This window comes from Ranitomeya variabilis, chromosome 7 (genome assembly GCF_051348905.1).
Source record: "Ranitomeya variabilis isolate aRanVar5 chromosome 7, aRanVar5.hap1, whole genome shotgun sequence".
Taxonomy (NCBI): domain Eukaryota; kingdom Metazoa; phylum Chordata; class Amphibia; order Anura; family Dendrobatidae; genus Ranitomeya; species Ranitomeya variabilis.
Genome location: NC_135238.1, coordinates 190,739,687 through 190,759,102, shown reverse-complemented (window position 1 = coordinate 190,759,102; position 19,416 = coordinate 190,739,687). Strand labels below are relative to the sequence as shown.

Genomic DNA, 19,416 nt, shown 5'->3' with positions numbered 1-19,416 from the left:
CAGAGGCTTCTTATTTAGTCAAATCAGGTCTCCTGCTCTGCACTAAAGAGGGGCAAGCACCCTGGAACACATGTTTGCAAATGGAGTTTCTGGCTCGTCTTTTTGCCCTAAGTCATGTTGATGGCTCATTAAAGAGTTGGTGTTGACGTTATCCAAAATGTGACACTAGAGATCAAGTACTCTTCCTCTCTTAAGAGGCTATTTGTATATTTAAATTCCTTGAGGCGCATTCCATGGTGTATAAGTCTCCTTATGCCAGTTTGGCACTCTCCACAAGGTGAAAAATTCCCCCTTAGATCACCTAACTAGGCATACAAACTCACCTTTGGGTATGGTTCCACAACTGTTTTATAATACCCAACTGATTTGAGGGGAGTGTGTCAGCACAAAATGACTATTTAAACCAAGAACAGGTGCTCAGTGCACCTTCCCAACTACTTGTTTTAATTCTTTCTGTGATCATGCTGCCATTTTTTTCCTGTCTGATCGCGTTCGTACCAATTTAATCCTATCGTTCTGTTCTCAATTGCCTTTTCTTCCTGCTCCATATAGTAATCCATACAGTATAATGCCCCCAAATATTGCTCCATGCAGTATACAGGCCCCATATATTGATCCATACAATATAATGGGCCCAATATATTGCTCCATACAATATAATGGGCCCATATATTGCTCCATACAGTATAATAGGTCACATATATTGTTCTAAACACCATAATGGCCCCACACAGTGCTCTATACAGTATAGTGGCTCCCTATATTTCTCCATACAGAATAACGCTGCAGACTGTGAGCCCCCGCGGGCAGGGTCCTCCCTGTGTGCCTTGTTTTTTGCTCATGTTTAATGTATTTGTCTATATATGCCCCTTTTCACATGTAAAGCACCATGGAATAAATGGCGCTATAAAAATGTATAATAACAATAATAACAATATATTGCTCCATACAGTATAATGGGCTCCGTATAATGCTGCATACGTAAAAAAAAAAAAAATACTCACCTCTGCTGTTCCCTGCAGGTCCAGTATCCTCATCGTCTTTTGACTCTCTGCACTGCTCAGCACAGAGTGCACGCTGTAGTGACGTCATTGTGCCCTCTGCCCTGAGATGTCACAGGGATTCAGAAGACACTGAAGACACTGGAGCTGCGGTGAACGAGGAGAGATGATTTTTTGAGGAGGGGGCTGTGCTAGCGCTAGCAACGGGCTCCCTGTCTCATGGGCACCATAGCGTGCCGGTGTCCCCGACGGCAAATTGGCCCATCTTTTCATCAAAGGCCCCGGTAATTTCTCAGGTGCGCTGGGTGGTGACGCCGGCCCTGTGTATATACTATACCTACTGTAAACTAAACCTAATTTATTGTGAACAATCTTTATGATTAGACAAGAACAAAAACACATTATTTTGTCCCGTAAAGTGGCTTCTGAAGTGTAATTGGTCAGCTGACCTGTCCTATTGTCCTAAAATTTCTGGTAAACAAAACAAAGCAGACCACATTTTCCTAGATATCACTCCCTCACGCTTCACCTTCATGGCCAGCCTTGCCTAAACATTGTCAGTGCATCATTTTCCATTGCATGTAAAAGAACTGACTCAAGCATTTTTGTTCCTGCCTCCCCCTCCCTTTTATACTATAATCCCATTACCCTCCCTTTACAACTCTAATAACCCTTTAAAGACCATTCTCCCTGCTATCTTCTACAAATCCAGTCCTGCAGCACTTTGCACCCATCTGTGTCTTTTTTGGGGACACATTTTTGGGAGTTTCACCTGGAAGTTCAATGTGAACTGTAATCTTACTGAGAGAGTGCATGCACACTGGAAATAATAAGATTTTGATGATGAAAATGTGCCTAGATTTCTGCTTTGAAAATCATGTTCACCCATTTTTGGTCTTTGGTTTCTCACTCTATAGTCCTGAGCAGTACTGAAAGGGTCAGTTTTGCTCTTTGATTTATTGATAATTTTGAAAATACACTTAATTTAATTTATTTATAGCAGGCTCGCTGTACATGTCACTATTATTTAGTGTAGCTTAGTATTGAAGTATTAATGTAGTTTATCCAGCTCACAGCCCATTCCAGATAAAAAATTACATAAACTGGTCAACGTGTTTTTCGACCTAATCGTTCATATTCATGGCATGAATTCTATTTAAAACTTGCAGCTTCATTTAGAACATGCAGGAAAATCATCTCTATGTTGGCATGAATAAAAACGATTAATTCGAAAAGTGTTGAATAGTATGTAAAATTGGAGCTTTACTTGTATGTTCTAAATAAAGTTTCAGGTTATTTACCGGAATGGGCTGTGAGTTGAAAAAAGTACATTGTCAAGAATAAGAATGACTAGCTCGAAATGCATTGGTCAGTGTGTGAAAGTGATGTTTTACTTGTATATTTTAAATAAAGTGTCAAGAATAACAGCCAGGGGGAAGGATGCACAGATCCCACCGCCATCACAAGTAAGGCAGATGCAACTCCACTGCCACCAATTGTCAGAACCATTACACAATCGACTGAGAAGTGATGGATGAGGCCGTGGGGTGCCTCCACTACTAGGTTGGTTATTGGAGAGTAACACTTCTGAATCCAATATATATATATATATATATATATATATATATATATATATATATATATATATACCCCAGTCACTGCCAACTCTGTAATAACAAAATGAACTACTAGCTACCACCACCAATTGTTTATACAGGTTCGATTGGACACCAGTTACAGGTATCATATGGCTTTAGGGGTGCGGTTTACAGAGCAAGAGGAACAGAGTTATTACATTTTATATATTTAATCCGAAAAGATAGGTAGTGTTGTAAAAATATACAAAGATGTTACAAAATGGGAATAAATCAATATATTGTATGCTATTACATAAAATAAAAGGGATTACAAAAGAAGATTAGTAAACCTGATGTCACAGAAGTGGCTAAGAACTTAGTGGAGGAAGGTACCCCTTAGGAAATCTGACAGACCCCACAGCAAGCTGTACCTTCCAGGACTGACAAATGAACATCTATAGACACAATCCATATGTAGTAAGACTCTTTTATGCATACAAATACATAAAACAGCAATATATAGAATAATGCAAACCAATAAAATCAATTCAATCTTTATTAATAAATCAAAATACAATAACAACACATCACATATAAGAATGGAAGACACAGTAAAAAAAACAGGGGATGTCACCATAGAACAGTGCAAAAATTGTTATCACCTAGTTTGGTAGATAATAACTGTAAAGCCATACATATTACACCACTTGCCTAACAAAAAAATAAATAAAGGGGTAGACGAAGTAAGTGCAACAATTACAGTAGCAAAACCCCTCAAAAAATGTGGCTAGAGGTTTTTAGGCACTGAGAAGTAAACAGTGTATATAGAATGTATAAAATATATATAAAATTTAATATATAACATTTAATGGCTAAGTAGCCAGCCTCATAATCACAGTGGTAAGCTGTGTGAAATGTCCTAGTAAGTAGCAGTGAAATATGTATACTAAATAGGCTACATGGATATACAAATTTGTCTCTTCAGAGAGGAAGAGGACTAGAACTCTAGCGCTACCTATAGGAAGTTTCTTGCCTGTTATTGCAATTTTACCCATCCATAGAGATGAAATATGGCATGGATAACACCATCTATTGCATCAATATTAAGTTGGAGGGGTAAGAATGGCCTTACGGTGATGTGAGTGAATGCGTTTTGTTTGTTTCTTTGCTACAACGCTGAATATATATCTCCCATAAATCGGATAGATGCAAACCCCAATATTCATCACTGACCACTGGCTCCAAAATGTCTCCAAAAATGTCTCAGGACTCCCTAAGAAGTGTAGTTCCCCCGTCTCTGGAGAAAAAGAAACTCAGCCTTGGTGTTGTTTTCCCGGAACAAATCTCCTGCTGTCATTAACTGTTCACTGCAAGAGGCCCCAACTTAAATGGAGGTTGAAGTTTCCGCTCCCTCCCACTTCCCCAACTATAATTGAACCCCATTGTTCAATGTATAGTTCTACAGCAATGGTGATTGAAGTGTTCTTTCTCCCTTTCCCAGCTATAATGAATCCCATATGTTCAATATGAGAGTGATGTACCGACTCTCCAGAAATGTCTTATGTATTTTAATTTTTATCCATGACATAAAGCTGCAAGTTTTTAACTATACCTGGTTATGAGCTGTATGAATTGCATTAATATTTGTTCACTGAGCGGGCTTACGCTGGATCCTTCTTCTGGCCATAAAGCAGGAATAAACTGTGAGTGTGAGTTGGACCTTGTTGTTCACTTATCAGTAGGTTAAAATACCAATTACCTGTTTTAAGAAATGTAACTATAATTTACGCAAGGAGTAATTTCTAGTTTTCTATTTTTTGATATCATAAGAAAGTTAGGCTTTGTCATTATTTAGTTGCAGATTCCATGGCAGATCTGCACACAATGCATGTGAATAGGGTATTTACATGATTTGGAAAAAAAATCCACATAAAAACGTGTTCATTATTGATGGAAGTTCTGTACTGAAAGGTTATAAATCAGCTACAATGAACTACACTGGAGCTACAGGGTAGTTAAGGCAAGTGTCTGCTAAGAAGAGATGATAGAATTGATTTGATGCTAACTGAATTTGAGTCTAATTTTATGACATTTGCAGGACCTCCAGATTCAAGCAATTGGCATTTCAATTTGTGAGAATCGACAAAAAAGCTTGCCACTTTTTTGCACATTGCACAAGATTGTTTCAGTCACAGTAGGCTGACACTGACATGACCTCGCAGCTTGCACAGCACATAGTATAGAGCAGCCAAGCAAGAGAGACTGTGTAAAAGCCTAGGTAGGGAATGCAGTAGCCATTATAGGCTGAGTATAGGACAGTGAGAGGACATCAAAGCTGACCTTCAGCCATACAAAAAGGAAAATAATGCCTTAAAACATTGGAGTAACACTCCTGACAGTAATGTGTTGTATACGTGCAGCACTGAAGAAGATGAGAGTACTTGTCTGGGAATAATACACATTCAATTGATAGCAGAGAGGAAGGTAGGAGAGGTTTCAGCACCGTGTCAGACATAGTGTGATTGGTCAGTGATTAAGTGCAGTATCTGTTCTGCTGCATTTAACCCCTTCCCGACCCATGACGCCACATAGGCGTCATGAAAACCCGTGCCAATCCGACCCATGACGCCTATGTGGCGTCATGGAATGATCGCGTCCCTGCAGATCGGGTGAAGGGGTTAACTCCTATTTTACCCGATCTGCAGGGAGAGGGGGAGTGGTACTTCAGCCCAGGGGGGGTGGCTTCACCCCCCCGTGGCTACGATCGCTCTGATTGGCTGTTGAAAGTGAAACTGCCAATCAGAGCGATTTGTAATATTTCACCTAAAAAACAGGTGAAATATTACAATCCAGCCATGGCCGATGCTGCAATATCATCGGCCATGGCTGGAAAACCTGAAGTGACCACCCCCCACCCCACCGATCGCCCCCCCACCGCTCCGTTATGGGGTCCGGTCCCCTCCGTCCTGTGCTCCACTGCCCCGTGCTCCTGCCCGCTCCCCCGTCCTGCTGTCCGCTCCCCCCGTCCTCCGATCACCCCCCCTGTGCTCAGATCCACCCCCCCACCACCCCTTCATACTTACCGATCCTCCCGGTGTCCGGCCGTCTCCTCGCTGGGCGCCGCCATCTTCCAAAATGGCGGGCGCATGCTCAGTACGCCCGCCGGCCGGCAGATTCCTTACAGGTACATTTTGATCGCTGTGGTAGGTTCTACCACAGCGATCAAAATAAAAAAAATAATAAATAAACCCCCCCCTTTATCACCCCCATAGATAGGGACAATAATAAAATAAAGAATTTTTTTTTTTTTTTTTTTCCCACTGTGGTTAGGGTTAGAACTAGGGTTAGGGTTAGAACTAGGGTTAGGGTTACGGGTAGGGTTAGGGTTATGGCATGTGCGGATTTGGCAGCGGATCCGCAGCGGATCGGCCGCGGATCCGCAGCGGATCGGCCGTGGATCCGCGGCGGATCCGCGGCGGATCCGCAGCGGATCGGCCGCGGATCCGCAGCGGATCGGCCGCGGATCCGCAGCGGATTGGCCGCTGCGAATTCGTAGCAGTTTTCCATCAGGTTTACAGTACCGTGTACACCTATGGAAAACCAAATCCGCTGTGCCCATGGTGCGGAAAATTCCGTGCAGAAACGCTGCGTTGTATTTTCCACAGCATGTCAATTCTTTGTGCGGATTCCGCAGCGTTTTACACCTGTTCCTCAATAGGAATCCGCAGGTGAAATCCGCACAAAAAAACACTGGAAATCTGCTGTAAATCCGCAGGTAAAACGCAGTGCCTTTTACTTGCAGATTTTTCAAAAGTCGTGCGGAAAAATCTCACACGAATCCGCTACGTGGGCACATACCCTTAGGGTTAGGGTTGGAATTAGGGCTAGGGTTGGAATTAGGGTTACGGGTGTGTTGAGGTTAGGGTTGTGGTTAGGGGTGTGTTGGGGTTAGGGTTGGGATTAGGGTTATGGCTACAGTTGGGATTAGGATTAGGGGTGTGTTGGGGTTAGTGTTGAAGTTAGAAATGAGGGGTTTCCACTGTTAGGGCACATCAGGGGTCTCCAAACGCAACATGGCGCCACCATTGATTCCAGCCAATCTTGCATTCAAAAAGTCAAATGGTGCTCCCTCCCTTCCAAGCCCCGACGTGTGCCCAAACAGTGGTTTACCCCCACATTTGGGGTACCAGCGTACTCAGGACAAACTGGGCAACAACTGTTGGGGTCCAATTTCTCCTGTTACCCTTGCAAAAATAAAAAATTACTTGCTAAGACATAATTTTTGAGGAAAGAAGAATTATTTTTTATTTTCACGGCTCTGCGTTGTAAACTTCTGTGAAGCACTTGGAGGTTGAACGTGCTCATCACACATCTAGATAAGTTCCTTGGGGGGTCTACTTTCCAAAATGGGGTCACTTGTGGGAGCGCTCCAATGTTTAGGCACACGGGGGCTCTCCAAACGTGACATGGTCTCTGCTAGCGATGGAGATCATTTTTCATTCAAAAAGTCAAATGGCGCTCCTTCCCTTCCGAGCCTTACCATGTGCCCAAACAGTGGTTTACCCCCACATGTGAGGTATCAGTGTACTCAGGAGAAATTGTCCAACAAATTTTAGGATCCATTTTATCCTGTTGCCCATGTGAAAATGAAAAAATTGAGGCTAAAATAATTTTTTTGTGAAAAAAAAGTACTGTTTAATTTTTACGGATCAATTTGTGAAGCACCTGGGGGTTTAAAGTGCTCACTATGCTTCTAGATAAGTTCCTTGGGGGGTCTAGTTTCCAAAATGGGGTCACTTGTGGGGGAGCTCCAATGTTTAGGCACACGGGGGCTCTCCAAACGCGACATGGTGTCAGCTAAAGATTGGAGCCAATTTTTCATTCAAAAAGTCAAATGGCGCTCCTTTCCTTCCAAGCCCTGCCGTATGCCCAAACAGTGGTTTACCCCCACATATGAGGTATCAGCGTACTCAGGACAAATTGGACAACATCGTTCGTGGTCCAGTTTTTCCTTTTACCCTTGGGAAAATAAAAAAATTGTTGCTAAAAGATCATTTTTGTGACTAAAAAGTTAAATGTTCATTTTTTCCTTCCATGTTGCTTCTGCTGCTGTGAAACACCTGAAGGGTTAATAAACTTCTTGAATGTGGTTTTGAGCACCTTGAGGGGTGCAGTTTTTAGAATGGTGTCACTTTTGGGTATTTTCAGCCATATAGAACCCTCAAACTGACTTCAAATGTGAGGTGGTCCCTAAAAAAAATGGTTTTGTAAATTTTGTTGTAAAAATGAGAAATCACTGGTCAAATTTTAACCCTTATAACTTCCTAGCAAAAAAAAAATTTGTTTCCAAAATTGTGCTGATGTAAAGTAGACATGTGGGAAATGTTATTTATTAACTATTTTGTGTCACATAACTCTCTGGTTTAACAGAATAAAAATTCAAAATGTGAAAATTGCAAAATTTTCAAAATTTTCGCCAAATTTCCGTTTTTTTCACAAATAAACTCAGAAATTATCGACCTAAATTTACCACTAACATGAAGCCCAATATGTCACGAAAAAACAATCTCAGAATCGCTAGGATCCGTTGAAGCGTTCCTGAGTTATTACCTCATAAAGGGACACTGGTCAGAATTGCAAAAAACGGCAAGGTCATTAAGGCCAAAATAGGCTGGGTCATGAAGGGGTTAAATTACAATTACACATTTTTTGTTCATTTTTAATGCACTAGAAATCAGGAGCAAGACAGCACAATGCTTTTAACAGAAAAAATAAAATCAGTGTCAGATGTGTGCTTGCTGCTCACAAGCGATTTTTGAATTTCATGTGCAATTGTTTTTGTCAAGGGAGGAGGGGAGGATAATGTTTTGTTTTTTTTTTAAATAGAATGTAAAGTTCCCTAAAAACCACACCAACACAGTGCGCTTTTACAGGGACTGACTTTTTGGTCATCTACCTACCTGGCCTTTCTTGTTATGTCATTTTTGGTAAGGGCTGAATAAATGGGATTGAAATGATTGTCAAAAGTTAATTAAACTGTTGTACAAATTGTCTGGTCTAAGAAAAAAGGGGCTTTGGATGGCTTAGTGTAAAAAAAAATAAACCCCAAACCATACCACAGCTAAGAATTTAGTATAGTTTTCAGATAGGTCCAGTTTTTAATAACTACATTACAGTAATAGAGAAAGCTGGAGAGAAAGTAGTGCAAATAGAGTCTTATTTCATGAGCTGGATTTAGGTTAAAAACAAATTATGCTAACCTGATCCATTAAAATATGCATTTGGAAATGTTCTTTAGCTGTTGCGGAACCACGGGTCATCGGACGGTTATAGATACGGGATGGAGAATTAGTGGAGTTATTCCGTGCTGCGGGAGATTGCCAGGAATTAACATCATGCAGTTTTATTTGACACGTTTCGAAGTATAACACATGTCTTCTTCAGGAACAACCACATCTGGTTATTTCCTGGCATCTGATGTCTTCGATCTTCAGCAGCGAGGAATAACTCCACACATTCTCCGTCCCATATCTACATTACAGTAATGTAACCATTTGACTCAGGGTTGGACTGACCCCCAGGAGAATAGGTGATTCCCCTTGTGGACCCCTGTACAGGAGGTGGCCCCCCACCCTCCCTATGTGAGCAGTATTTGGCACAAACTACCCAGTTTATTATTCTATAGAAGCACTGGTACATTTATGAATGAGGGTAAGATATAAAATATTTTTTACATGTAGCTGAACAGTGTTCACCAAGCGTCAATATTACTGGTGGATGCTTGGTGCCCCAATCTGACTCCGATGACACGTTTTTTCATCTATCCTTGTGCTCTATTCCTGGCCCAGAAAGGCCCTATAGGCGCAAGACCTGTGCAGATTTCATACTGCTGAATACTATGCATATCGACGCGTAAAATTCTGGTAAGTGATAACAGTTTTGTCTTTTGCATATTAAGAAAAAAAAGTTTATTGAATGTCCGAAATATCATTTTATAGTTAATTAATCCACTCCTGCTACAGATATAAAGCTTCAGCACAGGATCCCGCCATGTATAGCAATAGCTGAGCAGCCTGATGAACATATACTAAGTGCAGTGACAATATGAAGGGCCTTCCATCCAGCAGATCCGAGTAGCGTGTGACATAAGCTCTCTCCTGACAGCTCTGTGTGTTGTAGCTGAGGCGCCTCCCTTCTATTGGCTCAGTTTAATGGAGCGACATAACCCTCCCGTATAATAATAACCGTGCTTGTCAGGCAGCAGTAATACTGGAGCTCGCAGCCCAACAGAGAGCTACGAGAGATCCTCAGGCAGCTGCACACACTTTCCTCCGCTCTCCCTGTAGACACCAGAGCAGATCATCTCACTGTGCGTTATTAGTCAGGACACCGCTGGCCGGCAGCTCGAGCTCGCACTGAACGTCGTATCGCATGTAATGGAGGGATGGAGTGCTACTACATTGTCATCAGCTCCTCGCACCTGAGCAACGGACACTTCCGTAACGTCAAAGGAGTTTTCAGAAGACCCCTCACTAGCAGCACAACTCTGGTGAGGAGCATGATTCTCGTCTTTGCGTTGTCTGCGTCTTTTAGATTCTCATTGTGTCCCCAGTAGTGATTTAGTTGATTTCCCAATAAGCCAAATGTTCTTCAGATTTTGTAGTTTAGGTTTTATTAGGTAGGTGTATTTACTGCTTGCTATAATGTCTTAAGTTACAGATGTTATGGGGGGGTTCTGTCTTATTTTTTATAATCAATAATTGGATTTTATACTTAAACATCTTTACATAGTTAAAAGTAAAGAATTGATGAAACGAGCTATCTAGTAACTAACAGCGCTGGGGGTTAGAATTAATAAAGCAATGAATGATGTATAATTGATTCAGAAAGGTGGAACTTGGGGGATCAGTGTTATGTAATATACAATATTGTATGGGATGTATCTTATTATTATGCTTTGCTTGTATAGCGCCATCATATTCTGCAGCGCTTTACAGACATTATCATCGCTGTCCCCATTGGGGCTCACAATCTAGATTCCCTATCAGTATGTCTTTGGAGTGTGGGAGGAAACCGGGGACCCCGGAGGAAACCCACGCAAACACGGGGAGAACATACAAACTCCTTGCAGATGTTGTCCTTGGTGGGATTTGAACGCAGGACCCCAATACTGCAAAGCAACAGTGCTGCTAACCACTGAGCCACCATGATGGCATCTCATGTTTATGTACACAGTAGTAGATGGGAGTCTGTCAGATCCATGACAACTGAGTTTTTCACAACTCATGTGGTATTCATGGTTTAATCACCAATCTACGCTATTCTGGGAAATGATCTTTTTTAAGTGTTTTGAGAAGTTTGCAGATTTTTAATATTCTGTAAATAACTGCTGATATACAACACATGCTTTATATTCCATCAGTATTTCATCAGGTCATCTTTACGTGGTAACGGAGTGCAATTCCAGTTTCATTATGGAATGTATGTCAGGTTTGTTTTATTTTAAAGTTCTGTTAAAATGTCCCTACGTCCACGTAAAATGAAGTGTGTGAATGTGTAACATGAAGTTTGGCAGAATGCAGGTGAAACTGCTTGAAGTGATGACATTTGTTATGACATCTCCACAGAAGAAGTTTCTCCTTCAACAGTTGACCTTAAAAGTCAAAGTGAGCCTAGGGTTTCTCAGAGACGTCTGGTAACATGACAGTCAAGGGAAAATAGTACAATACCATCATCTAGCTTCAAAGTTTCACCATGGGCGGAGGGAAACATAGGTGGAATCCAGAATGTTGGAATTCTTGTGACAGTCACACAAACTTTTCTTCTACAGGTTGGTCTAAAAGTGAGACTACTGGCCACACCACTGCTGTCATGAATAAAATAGAGTTCTAGCTGTAGTTAGTAGTATACGCCAATGGAAAAAATGATAATCGTTCCATGATAATACTGTATCAGTTTTAAGAAATATAAGGGTATGTTCACATTTAATTGATTTATGCATTTTTTGGAGCAGATTCTGCTCTTAAATCCACATGAAAAATCTCTTCAAATACTCTTTGAAGAAGCTTTCTATTCATTTCAAAGGTAATATGGACATGACAAATTTTTAGTTTTTTTGGTTGGAAAAAATGCTCAAAATTTGTCCCAAAAACACATGTTAAAATGAGCACTTATACTTCTGAATCAATTGATTCATGAACAAAAAAAAACTTAAGAAAACGTGCTAAAAATATATTTTTTAAGCATTTTTTTCACTTGGATTTTTCAGACAAAAATATCCACATCTAAAAACTCTATGTGAACATACAGCTCTGGCAAAGATTAAGAGGCCATTGCAAAATTTTCAGTTTGTCTGATTTTTCTCTTTACAGGTATATTTTTGAGTAAAATGTAAATTGTTCTTTTATTCTGTAAACTACTGACATCATGTCTCCAAAGTTCCAAGCAATAAAGTTTGTATTTATTTTCTGAAAATGAGAAATGGTCAAAATAGCAAAAAAATGCATTGCTTGCAGACCTCAAATAATGCAAAAAAGAAAAAAAAACAAGTTCATAATCATTTAGAAACAACAATACTTACTAATGTTTTAACTCAGGAAAAGTTCAGAAATCAATATTTTGTGGAATAACCATGATTTTTAATCCCAGCTTTCATGCGTCTTGGCATGCTTTCCAACAATCTTTCACGCTGCTTTTGGGTGACCTTATGCAACTCCTGGTACAAACATTTAAGCAGTTCTTCTTTGTTTGATGACTTGTGACTATCCATCTTCCTCTTGATTACATTCCAGAGGTTTTCAATGGGGTTCAGGTCTGGAGATTGTGCTGGCCATTGCAGGGATTTGATGTGGTGGTCCTTCATCCACACCTTGATTGACCTAGCTGTGTGGCATGGCGCATTGTACTGCTGGAAAAATCAGTCCTTAGAGTTGGAGAACATTGCCTGAGCAGAAGGAATCAACTGTTTTTCCAGGATAACCTTGTATGCGGCTTGATTCATATGTCCTTCGCAAAGATTAAGCTGCCCAATTCCAGCCTTGCTGAAGCGTCCCCAGATCAACACCTGGTCATCTAATGGTTAAACCTGGAATGGAGTACAAGCCACAGTGTCTTGCACCCACTATGAAATTTGGTGGAGGATCGGTGATGATCTCGGGATGCTTCAGCAAGGCTGGAATTGGGCAGGTTGTTCTTTGGGAAGGACTTATGAATCAAGCCGCATACAAGGTTATCCTGGAAAAATAGTTGATTCCTTCTGCTCAGGCAGTGTTCCCCAACTCTGAGGACTGTTTTTTCCAGCCGGACATTGCGCCATGCCACATAGCTAGGTCAATCAAGGTGTGGATGAAGGACCACCACATCAAATCCTTGTCATGGCCAGCCCAATCTCCAGACCTGAATCCCATTGAAAACCTCTGGAATGAAAACAAGGGGAAGATGGATATTCACAAGCTATCAAACAAAGAAGAACTGCTTAAATTATTGTACCAGGAGTGACATAAGGTCGCCCAAAAGCAGTGTGAAAGACTGGTGGAAATCATGCCAAGACGCATGAAAGCTGTGATTAAAAATCATGGATATTCCACAAAATATTGATTTCTGAACTCTTCCTGAGTTAAAACATTAGTACTGTTGTTTCTAAATGATTATGAACTTGTTTTTTTTTGCATTATTTAAGGTCTGCAAGCAATGCATTTTTTTGTAATTTTGACCATTTCTCATTTTCAGAAAATAAATAAAAAATTTATTGCATGGAACTTCGGAGACATGTTGTCAGTAGTTTATAGAATAAAAGAACAATTTACGTACGTTTAAGTTTTAGAAATTGTGGGGACAATCCTCATATATGATGCAAGTGCTTACATAAGGTGTTGGGCATTCTAAGATGATAGTAATGCTGTTGTCCATTCACTTGTGCTATAAAGAGCAGAGACATGTACAATAGAGACGACTACTCTACATTGATGGACGATTCATAAATAATATGATTTTGTACTTGAAGAAAATCCATACAATCCTCTAGTACTAGAGACGTTCTAGTATGTCAGGAAAGTTTCCAGTGCTGTCGTCCAGCCCAATTAAGCACAGTGAAATGCATCAGCTTGAGCGATTATTGTCATACATTCTGTAGAGAGTCTCATAGTTCATAATTAATGTCTGTAATAACACAGCTATAAAAATAAGAGTACCAGTTGTATATCTGGTCCTAACAGTCATATGCTCCACTTAATGGCGTGTTCACATCTGCATCTGAAGCTCCATCTTATATCCTATAAGATTTGATGGGAACATGTCTAAACATGCATTGCTATTCATAACATTAGGGCAGGTGCAGATGAGCGTATTTGCTGTCCGAGCGTGATCCACCAAACCATTGAATCTCACTCAGACCGATGTTATTCTATAGGATCGTGCACATTTCCGATTTCTTGCTCAGTCAGAGAATGTCCAAGGAAAAAAATCGCTGCATGCCCGAGTTTGATCCGATATTTGGATTGCGCTTGGTCATGCAAGTCAATGAGTGCGTGGAAAACATTGGAATGCACTTGGATGACATAATGACATAATGGAGATAATGAAGATTTTTTTAAATCTATCTTCTTATCCGAGAGAATCAGATCACACTCTGATCAAACTCTGACCACAGTATGATTAGAGTATGATTTGCAAAATTGGCCCAATTCTCTTGGATTAGAGAATACACGCTCATCTGCACCTGCCCTTACATAGATAGAAGGACACCATAATGGAACCAGACGGACCCTAATATTAGTCTGATTAATGCTTATAGCGAACCTGTCACCAGCTTTGGCCGATATTAGATTCGGCCACCACCATGCAGCATTCTATAAGGCTGTATATCTGTCCCCAGCCCGACCTGTAAGAGTAGAAAAATAACTTTTATTGTACTCACCTGCGGGGCGGTCCGGACTGAGGGGTATTGATGTTCTTGGTCTGGCACCTCCCTTTTTCTTACAATCGCTGTCCTCATTCTTGCTTCGTGTGGATGATGCGCAGGCGTACTTCTCTGCCCTGTTCAGGCAGAGCAAAGTACTGCAGTGTGCATGCACTGGGGCTCTTTGACCTTTCCCGGGGGGCCTGTGCACTGCAGTACTTTGCTCTGCCCTCAACAGGAGTATGATGCCGAGGAGACTGTGTGGATGATGCAGGGAAGTCATCCACATGAAGCAAGAACGAGCACGGTGATCGTAAGAAGAAGGGAGGCGCCGGACCAAAAACATCAACACCCCTTTAACCGGACCGCTCCGCAGGTGAGTATAATAAACATTTTTCTTCTCTTACAGGTCGGGTTGGGTGCAGATATACAGCATTATAGAACCCTGTACATCAGGCCTGAAAGGTGCTGTCTGTATCTCATATTGGCCAAACCTGGTAACAGGTTTCATTTATGTTTATAAGACTGATTTATATATCAATAGTCCACCTCCAAAAATATGTTAGTTCAAGATGGAGCATATTATCTTCAACAATTTTCAGATAGGACGGAACAGGTGACGTCTATAACATCACCAAGGGGTCCACCTCATCAACCGTGATATATTATGCCATCACTTGATGGTTGGTGGGAGTCTGACAGCTGGAACTCTCACCGAGGGACTTTCAGGAATGTTCACTGTGCAGAGCTTCCCGAAACGGGCTTTGTAACTCGCATTAATGGGACCAAGTTTTTGCTCTCTGCACATCATCTTAAGGAAAGAAGTACTGTGCAGTGATAATGCAGAACAGCTCTCTTACCCATCCTTCTTGTGATTACTGGGAATCTTTGCTGTTTGATTTTGATCGATCAGTAAGTGATGTCAACTCAAGCAATAAACCATCAATCATTAAGATTTAGGCTTTTTATTCTGTGCTAAGGCTGTCTTCATACTAGTTTTTTAAAAAAAGAAGCATAAAGCTTTCCTTTCATTTTTTAACACCTACTTCTAGTTTTGACCAGATGAAACCGCATGACGCAACTTCACCCTAACTGCCCTGTACAACCCCCGTTATGCCTGTTCTAGGCTTTCACATATTATTACATTTTCCCAGTGTGTGAGAGAAGAATCTTAGAGAACTGAATCTGATGAATTAGTAAAAATGTCATTTTCTTTCCACTTTTTGGCCATCGCGCAGTTGCTTTTCTATGTTTCCCATGCATTTTGGGAATACAATGTTAGTTATTCTTTCACTGCATCCCTAGAGTCAAGTGTTGCAGATTGTACAGCGTTCATTGCTGAAAAATTATTGACCCGTAACACATTTTTAGTCCGCCCGCCACTCTATGAAATAGTCGTCTCCTGTGTATCAATGGTACTGAAAAACACTGGAAAGAATTAGATAAGCTACAACCCTAATTTTTTACATAGGAAGTTTCTGCTGTCACGGAGCTAAAACTTCCAGACCAACAGCCTTTGACTGGGAGTTGTAGTTCTATAACAGCTAAGAGAAACTGACAAACACCAGTGTATGGTATACTTTATGGGAGTCTTGATCCACAAATACAAGACCAGTCCTATGTTTTTGTACATTGGGGCAAGTTACTATATAGGCTCAAGGTGATCAGTCCCAAATCTAATTGTTGCACACTCTACCTTTAAAGTCAGGATAGAACTTGTTGAATTCAGCTTCCATGCTGTAATGGACACTGGCAATTCTTTTCCCATTCACCGTATTAGCTCAGATAATAAAAGCTTTCTAAACAGTATTAACATAAGATGCCAACTTGTGTTTTAGCCTTAGAGGACCTTTAATGTAATTTAGTGGAGTGCTTCTTATTGGCGAGTACTATGTGATACCTGAGCCAGATGTGTCATTTGCTGACACAGTAAAATAAAGGGAGATGAGTGCTGGAAAACTGGGGTGATATATAGTATAAAAGGTTTATTTTATAATCTGGGCACCATCAGCTTAGAATCTATTGAAACCTGTCCATTCTGGTGAAAGCCTGAAGTCACTGTATGTGACTGCCGACTTCTGTTGTATCTTGACAGCATGCGGTCCATACACAGCAACTCTCACCAGCAATACCAATGAATCCTGACAGTGTGCACACTGCACACTGTCAGGATTTAGATAGACTTTTATTAGAAGACTGGATAAGCCCTTTCAATGGGTGGCTTGAAAATAAACATTGATGATATTTATGTCACATGGAAATGGGGCGGAGGCTGACAGTGAAGGGCTTATGTGCGGGACGTGTCTGGACCCCCACCCAATTATACACAAATATGCATATATAAATAAATTGCACATGAATTTACACATAACACTAAACGCATGCATATACATCAGACACATACGCACACAAGCATATATAAAATATGCACATACATATATCATATACACATTGACATTTTTGTGATGCACTTGTTCAGTCTTTCAAAATATTTTTTTGTTTTCAACTTCCCCCTTTCATGGTCATAACGGCCATAAGCTTTTTCTTTTTACATAAACTTCACTACATGAAACTTTTTTTTTGCAAGGCACTCTACAGTTTTTTTAGACATCATTTTGCAATACACACATATCTAATTATATATTTACCTTATAATGTTTTCACATCCTGTTCCATCCAGATGTGTCCGGATCCCAGGATTCCAAGCGGTGGAAGTTCACCGACCTCCATATTGGGACACCCAAGTGATGGGTGTCTCACTATGGAAACTGCTGGTGGTACCAGCCTCTTGCGCGGTGCCACCAGCGGAACACCGTCGCACCACGCACACAAACACACACACTGTATATGCCGTATGCACCACACACACACACACACACACTGTATACGTCATACGCAGCCCGTTCGTGGTACCACCAGCGGAACACCATCACGAACACGCCGCTGCCGGGATCAGCCGAATGATTTACTTACCGCCGCCATCTTTGTACAGGAGGAGCGCAGTTTTAATGTGACCGCCGCTATCTGTCTGCACAAAGATGGCTGCGGTCTGAGCGAATTCCGTGCAGGCACAGTAAATCATTCGGCTGATCACGGTGGCAGATGCGCGACGTGTCTACAGGCAGAGGAAGCCGGTCACATTAAAGGGGTTTTCCTAAAAATTAAAGTTCATTTTAACCCCTTTCTGGCCTCAGACGGGATAGTACGTCCGAGGTCAGAAGCCCCTCTTTGATGTGGGCTCCGGCGGTGAGCCCGCATCAAAGCCAGGACATGTCAGCTGTTTTTAACAGCTGACATGTGCCCGCAATAGGCGCGGGCAGAATCGCGATCTACCCGCGCCTATTAACTAGTTAAATGCCCCTGTGAAACGCAGACAGCGGCATTTAACTACCGCATCCAGCCGGGCGGCCGGTAATGATCGCATCGCCGACTCCCGTCACATGATCGGAGGTCAGCGATGCTTCAATATTGTAACCATAGAGGTCCTTGAAACCTCTATGGTTACAGATCCCCGGCAGCTGTGAGCGCCACCCTGTGGTCGGCGCTCACAGCACACCTGATTTTCTGCTACATAGCAGCGAACAGCAGATTGCTGCTATGTACGAGAGCCGATCGTGCTGTGCCTGCTTCTAGCCTCCCATGGAGGCTATTGAAGCATGGCAAAAGTAAAAAAAAATTTTTTTAAAAGATGTGAATAAAATATAAAAGTTTAAATCACCCCCTTTCACCCCAATCAAAATAAATCAATAAAAAAAAAATCAAACCTACACATATTTGGTATCGCCGCCAAACAAAAAACAAATGTGGGACTGCACTTTTTTTGCAATTTCACTGCACTTGGAATTTTTTCCCGTTTTCTACGTTTTCTAATACACAACATGCTGAAAGCAATGATGTCGTTCAAAAGTACAACTCGTCCGGCAAAAAATAAGCCCTCACATGGCCAAATTGACGGAAAAATAAAAAAGTTATGGCTCTGGGAAGGAGGGGAGTGAAAAACGAACACGGAAAAACAATAAATCCCAAGGTCATGAAGGGGTTAAAAATTGTCTGTGTCTGACCGTGTACGGAACATACCACATCTCCTGGGCAGGGGAGGAAGCAAAAGATAATACTGACATTACAGCAGGGGATCGCAGAGGATTTCTTTGTCAGGTAAAATATTTCACTGACTGTTCTAAAACAATATTTTACCTCACAAAATGTATCCTCTGCGATCTCCTGCTGTAATGTCAGTATTGTCTTTGAGGGGAGAACACAGCACAGGAAGGAGAGAGACAGGGGGGATAGCACATGGGGTAGACTGGTCAAAGAAGAGAGCACAGGCGGGAGAAGTCAGCACATGGGGAAAGAGAGAGAGTGGATAGGTGGGTGAGCACATGGGGGTAGATTCTCAAGGCTGCACAGCCTGCCCCCACCGTGACATTACCGCCCTCCCGATTCGTGACATTACCGCCTCCATCTAGTAAGCTTTATATTTATGAAATTTTTTGTTATTCGGTAATTATTAAAAAAAATGGTTCGCTTTCTTACATCATATTTATTTATTTTAGTCACTCATATAGCGCCATTAATTCTGCAGCGCCCGTTGGGGCTCACAATCTACATTCCCTATCAGTATGTCTTTGGAATGTGGGAGGAAACTGGAGGACCAGGAGGAAACCCACACAACATGGGGAGATCCTTTATCAGTTACCACAAATAATCGTATTTTCTATATGGTTTATTGCAGTTACAGGAATACCACTTAAGTCCATGCTATTTACCTGTTTATGACATTTTTTTTAGAAAGTGTATTACAAAAATGTTTTTTTTTTGCAGCAGTATGATTTACTATCTTTACAGAAAAAAATCTACCTTTAACTTTTCTGCTGTTTGCTCATAATATGTATGTACTGTATATATAGGGAAGTACTAATAAATAAATATGTATCTTTGTACC

At 41.2% G+C, this 19,416-nt stretch overlaps 1 protein-coding gene across 1 annotated transcript in view; it reads left to right on the top strand.

Moving 5' to 3' along the window:
• The first annotated feature begins 9,869 nt into the window (after positions 1-9,869).
• The window catches only part of ZNF804A (zinc finger protein 804A), a 188,140-nt gene continuing 178,593 nt past the window's right edge, over positions 9,870-19,416 (top strand). The window contains exon 1 of the mRNA XM_077272572.1: positions 9,870-10,127. Coding sequence (XP_077128687.1) covers positions 10,023-10,127 — 105 coding nt within the window. The 5' untranslated portion in view covers positions 9,870-10,022. The remainder of the gene's footprint in view (positions 10,128-19,416) is intronic.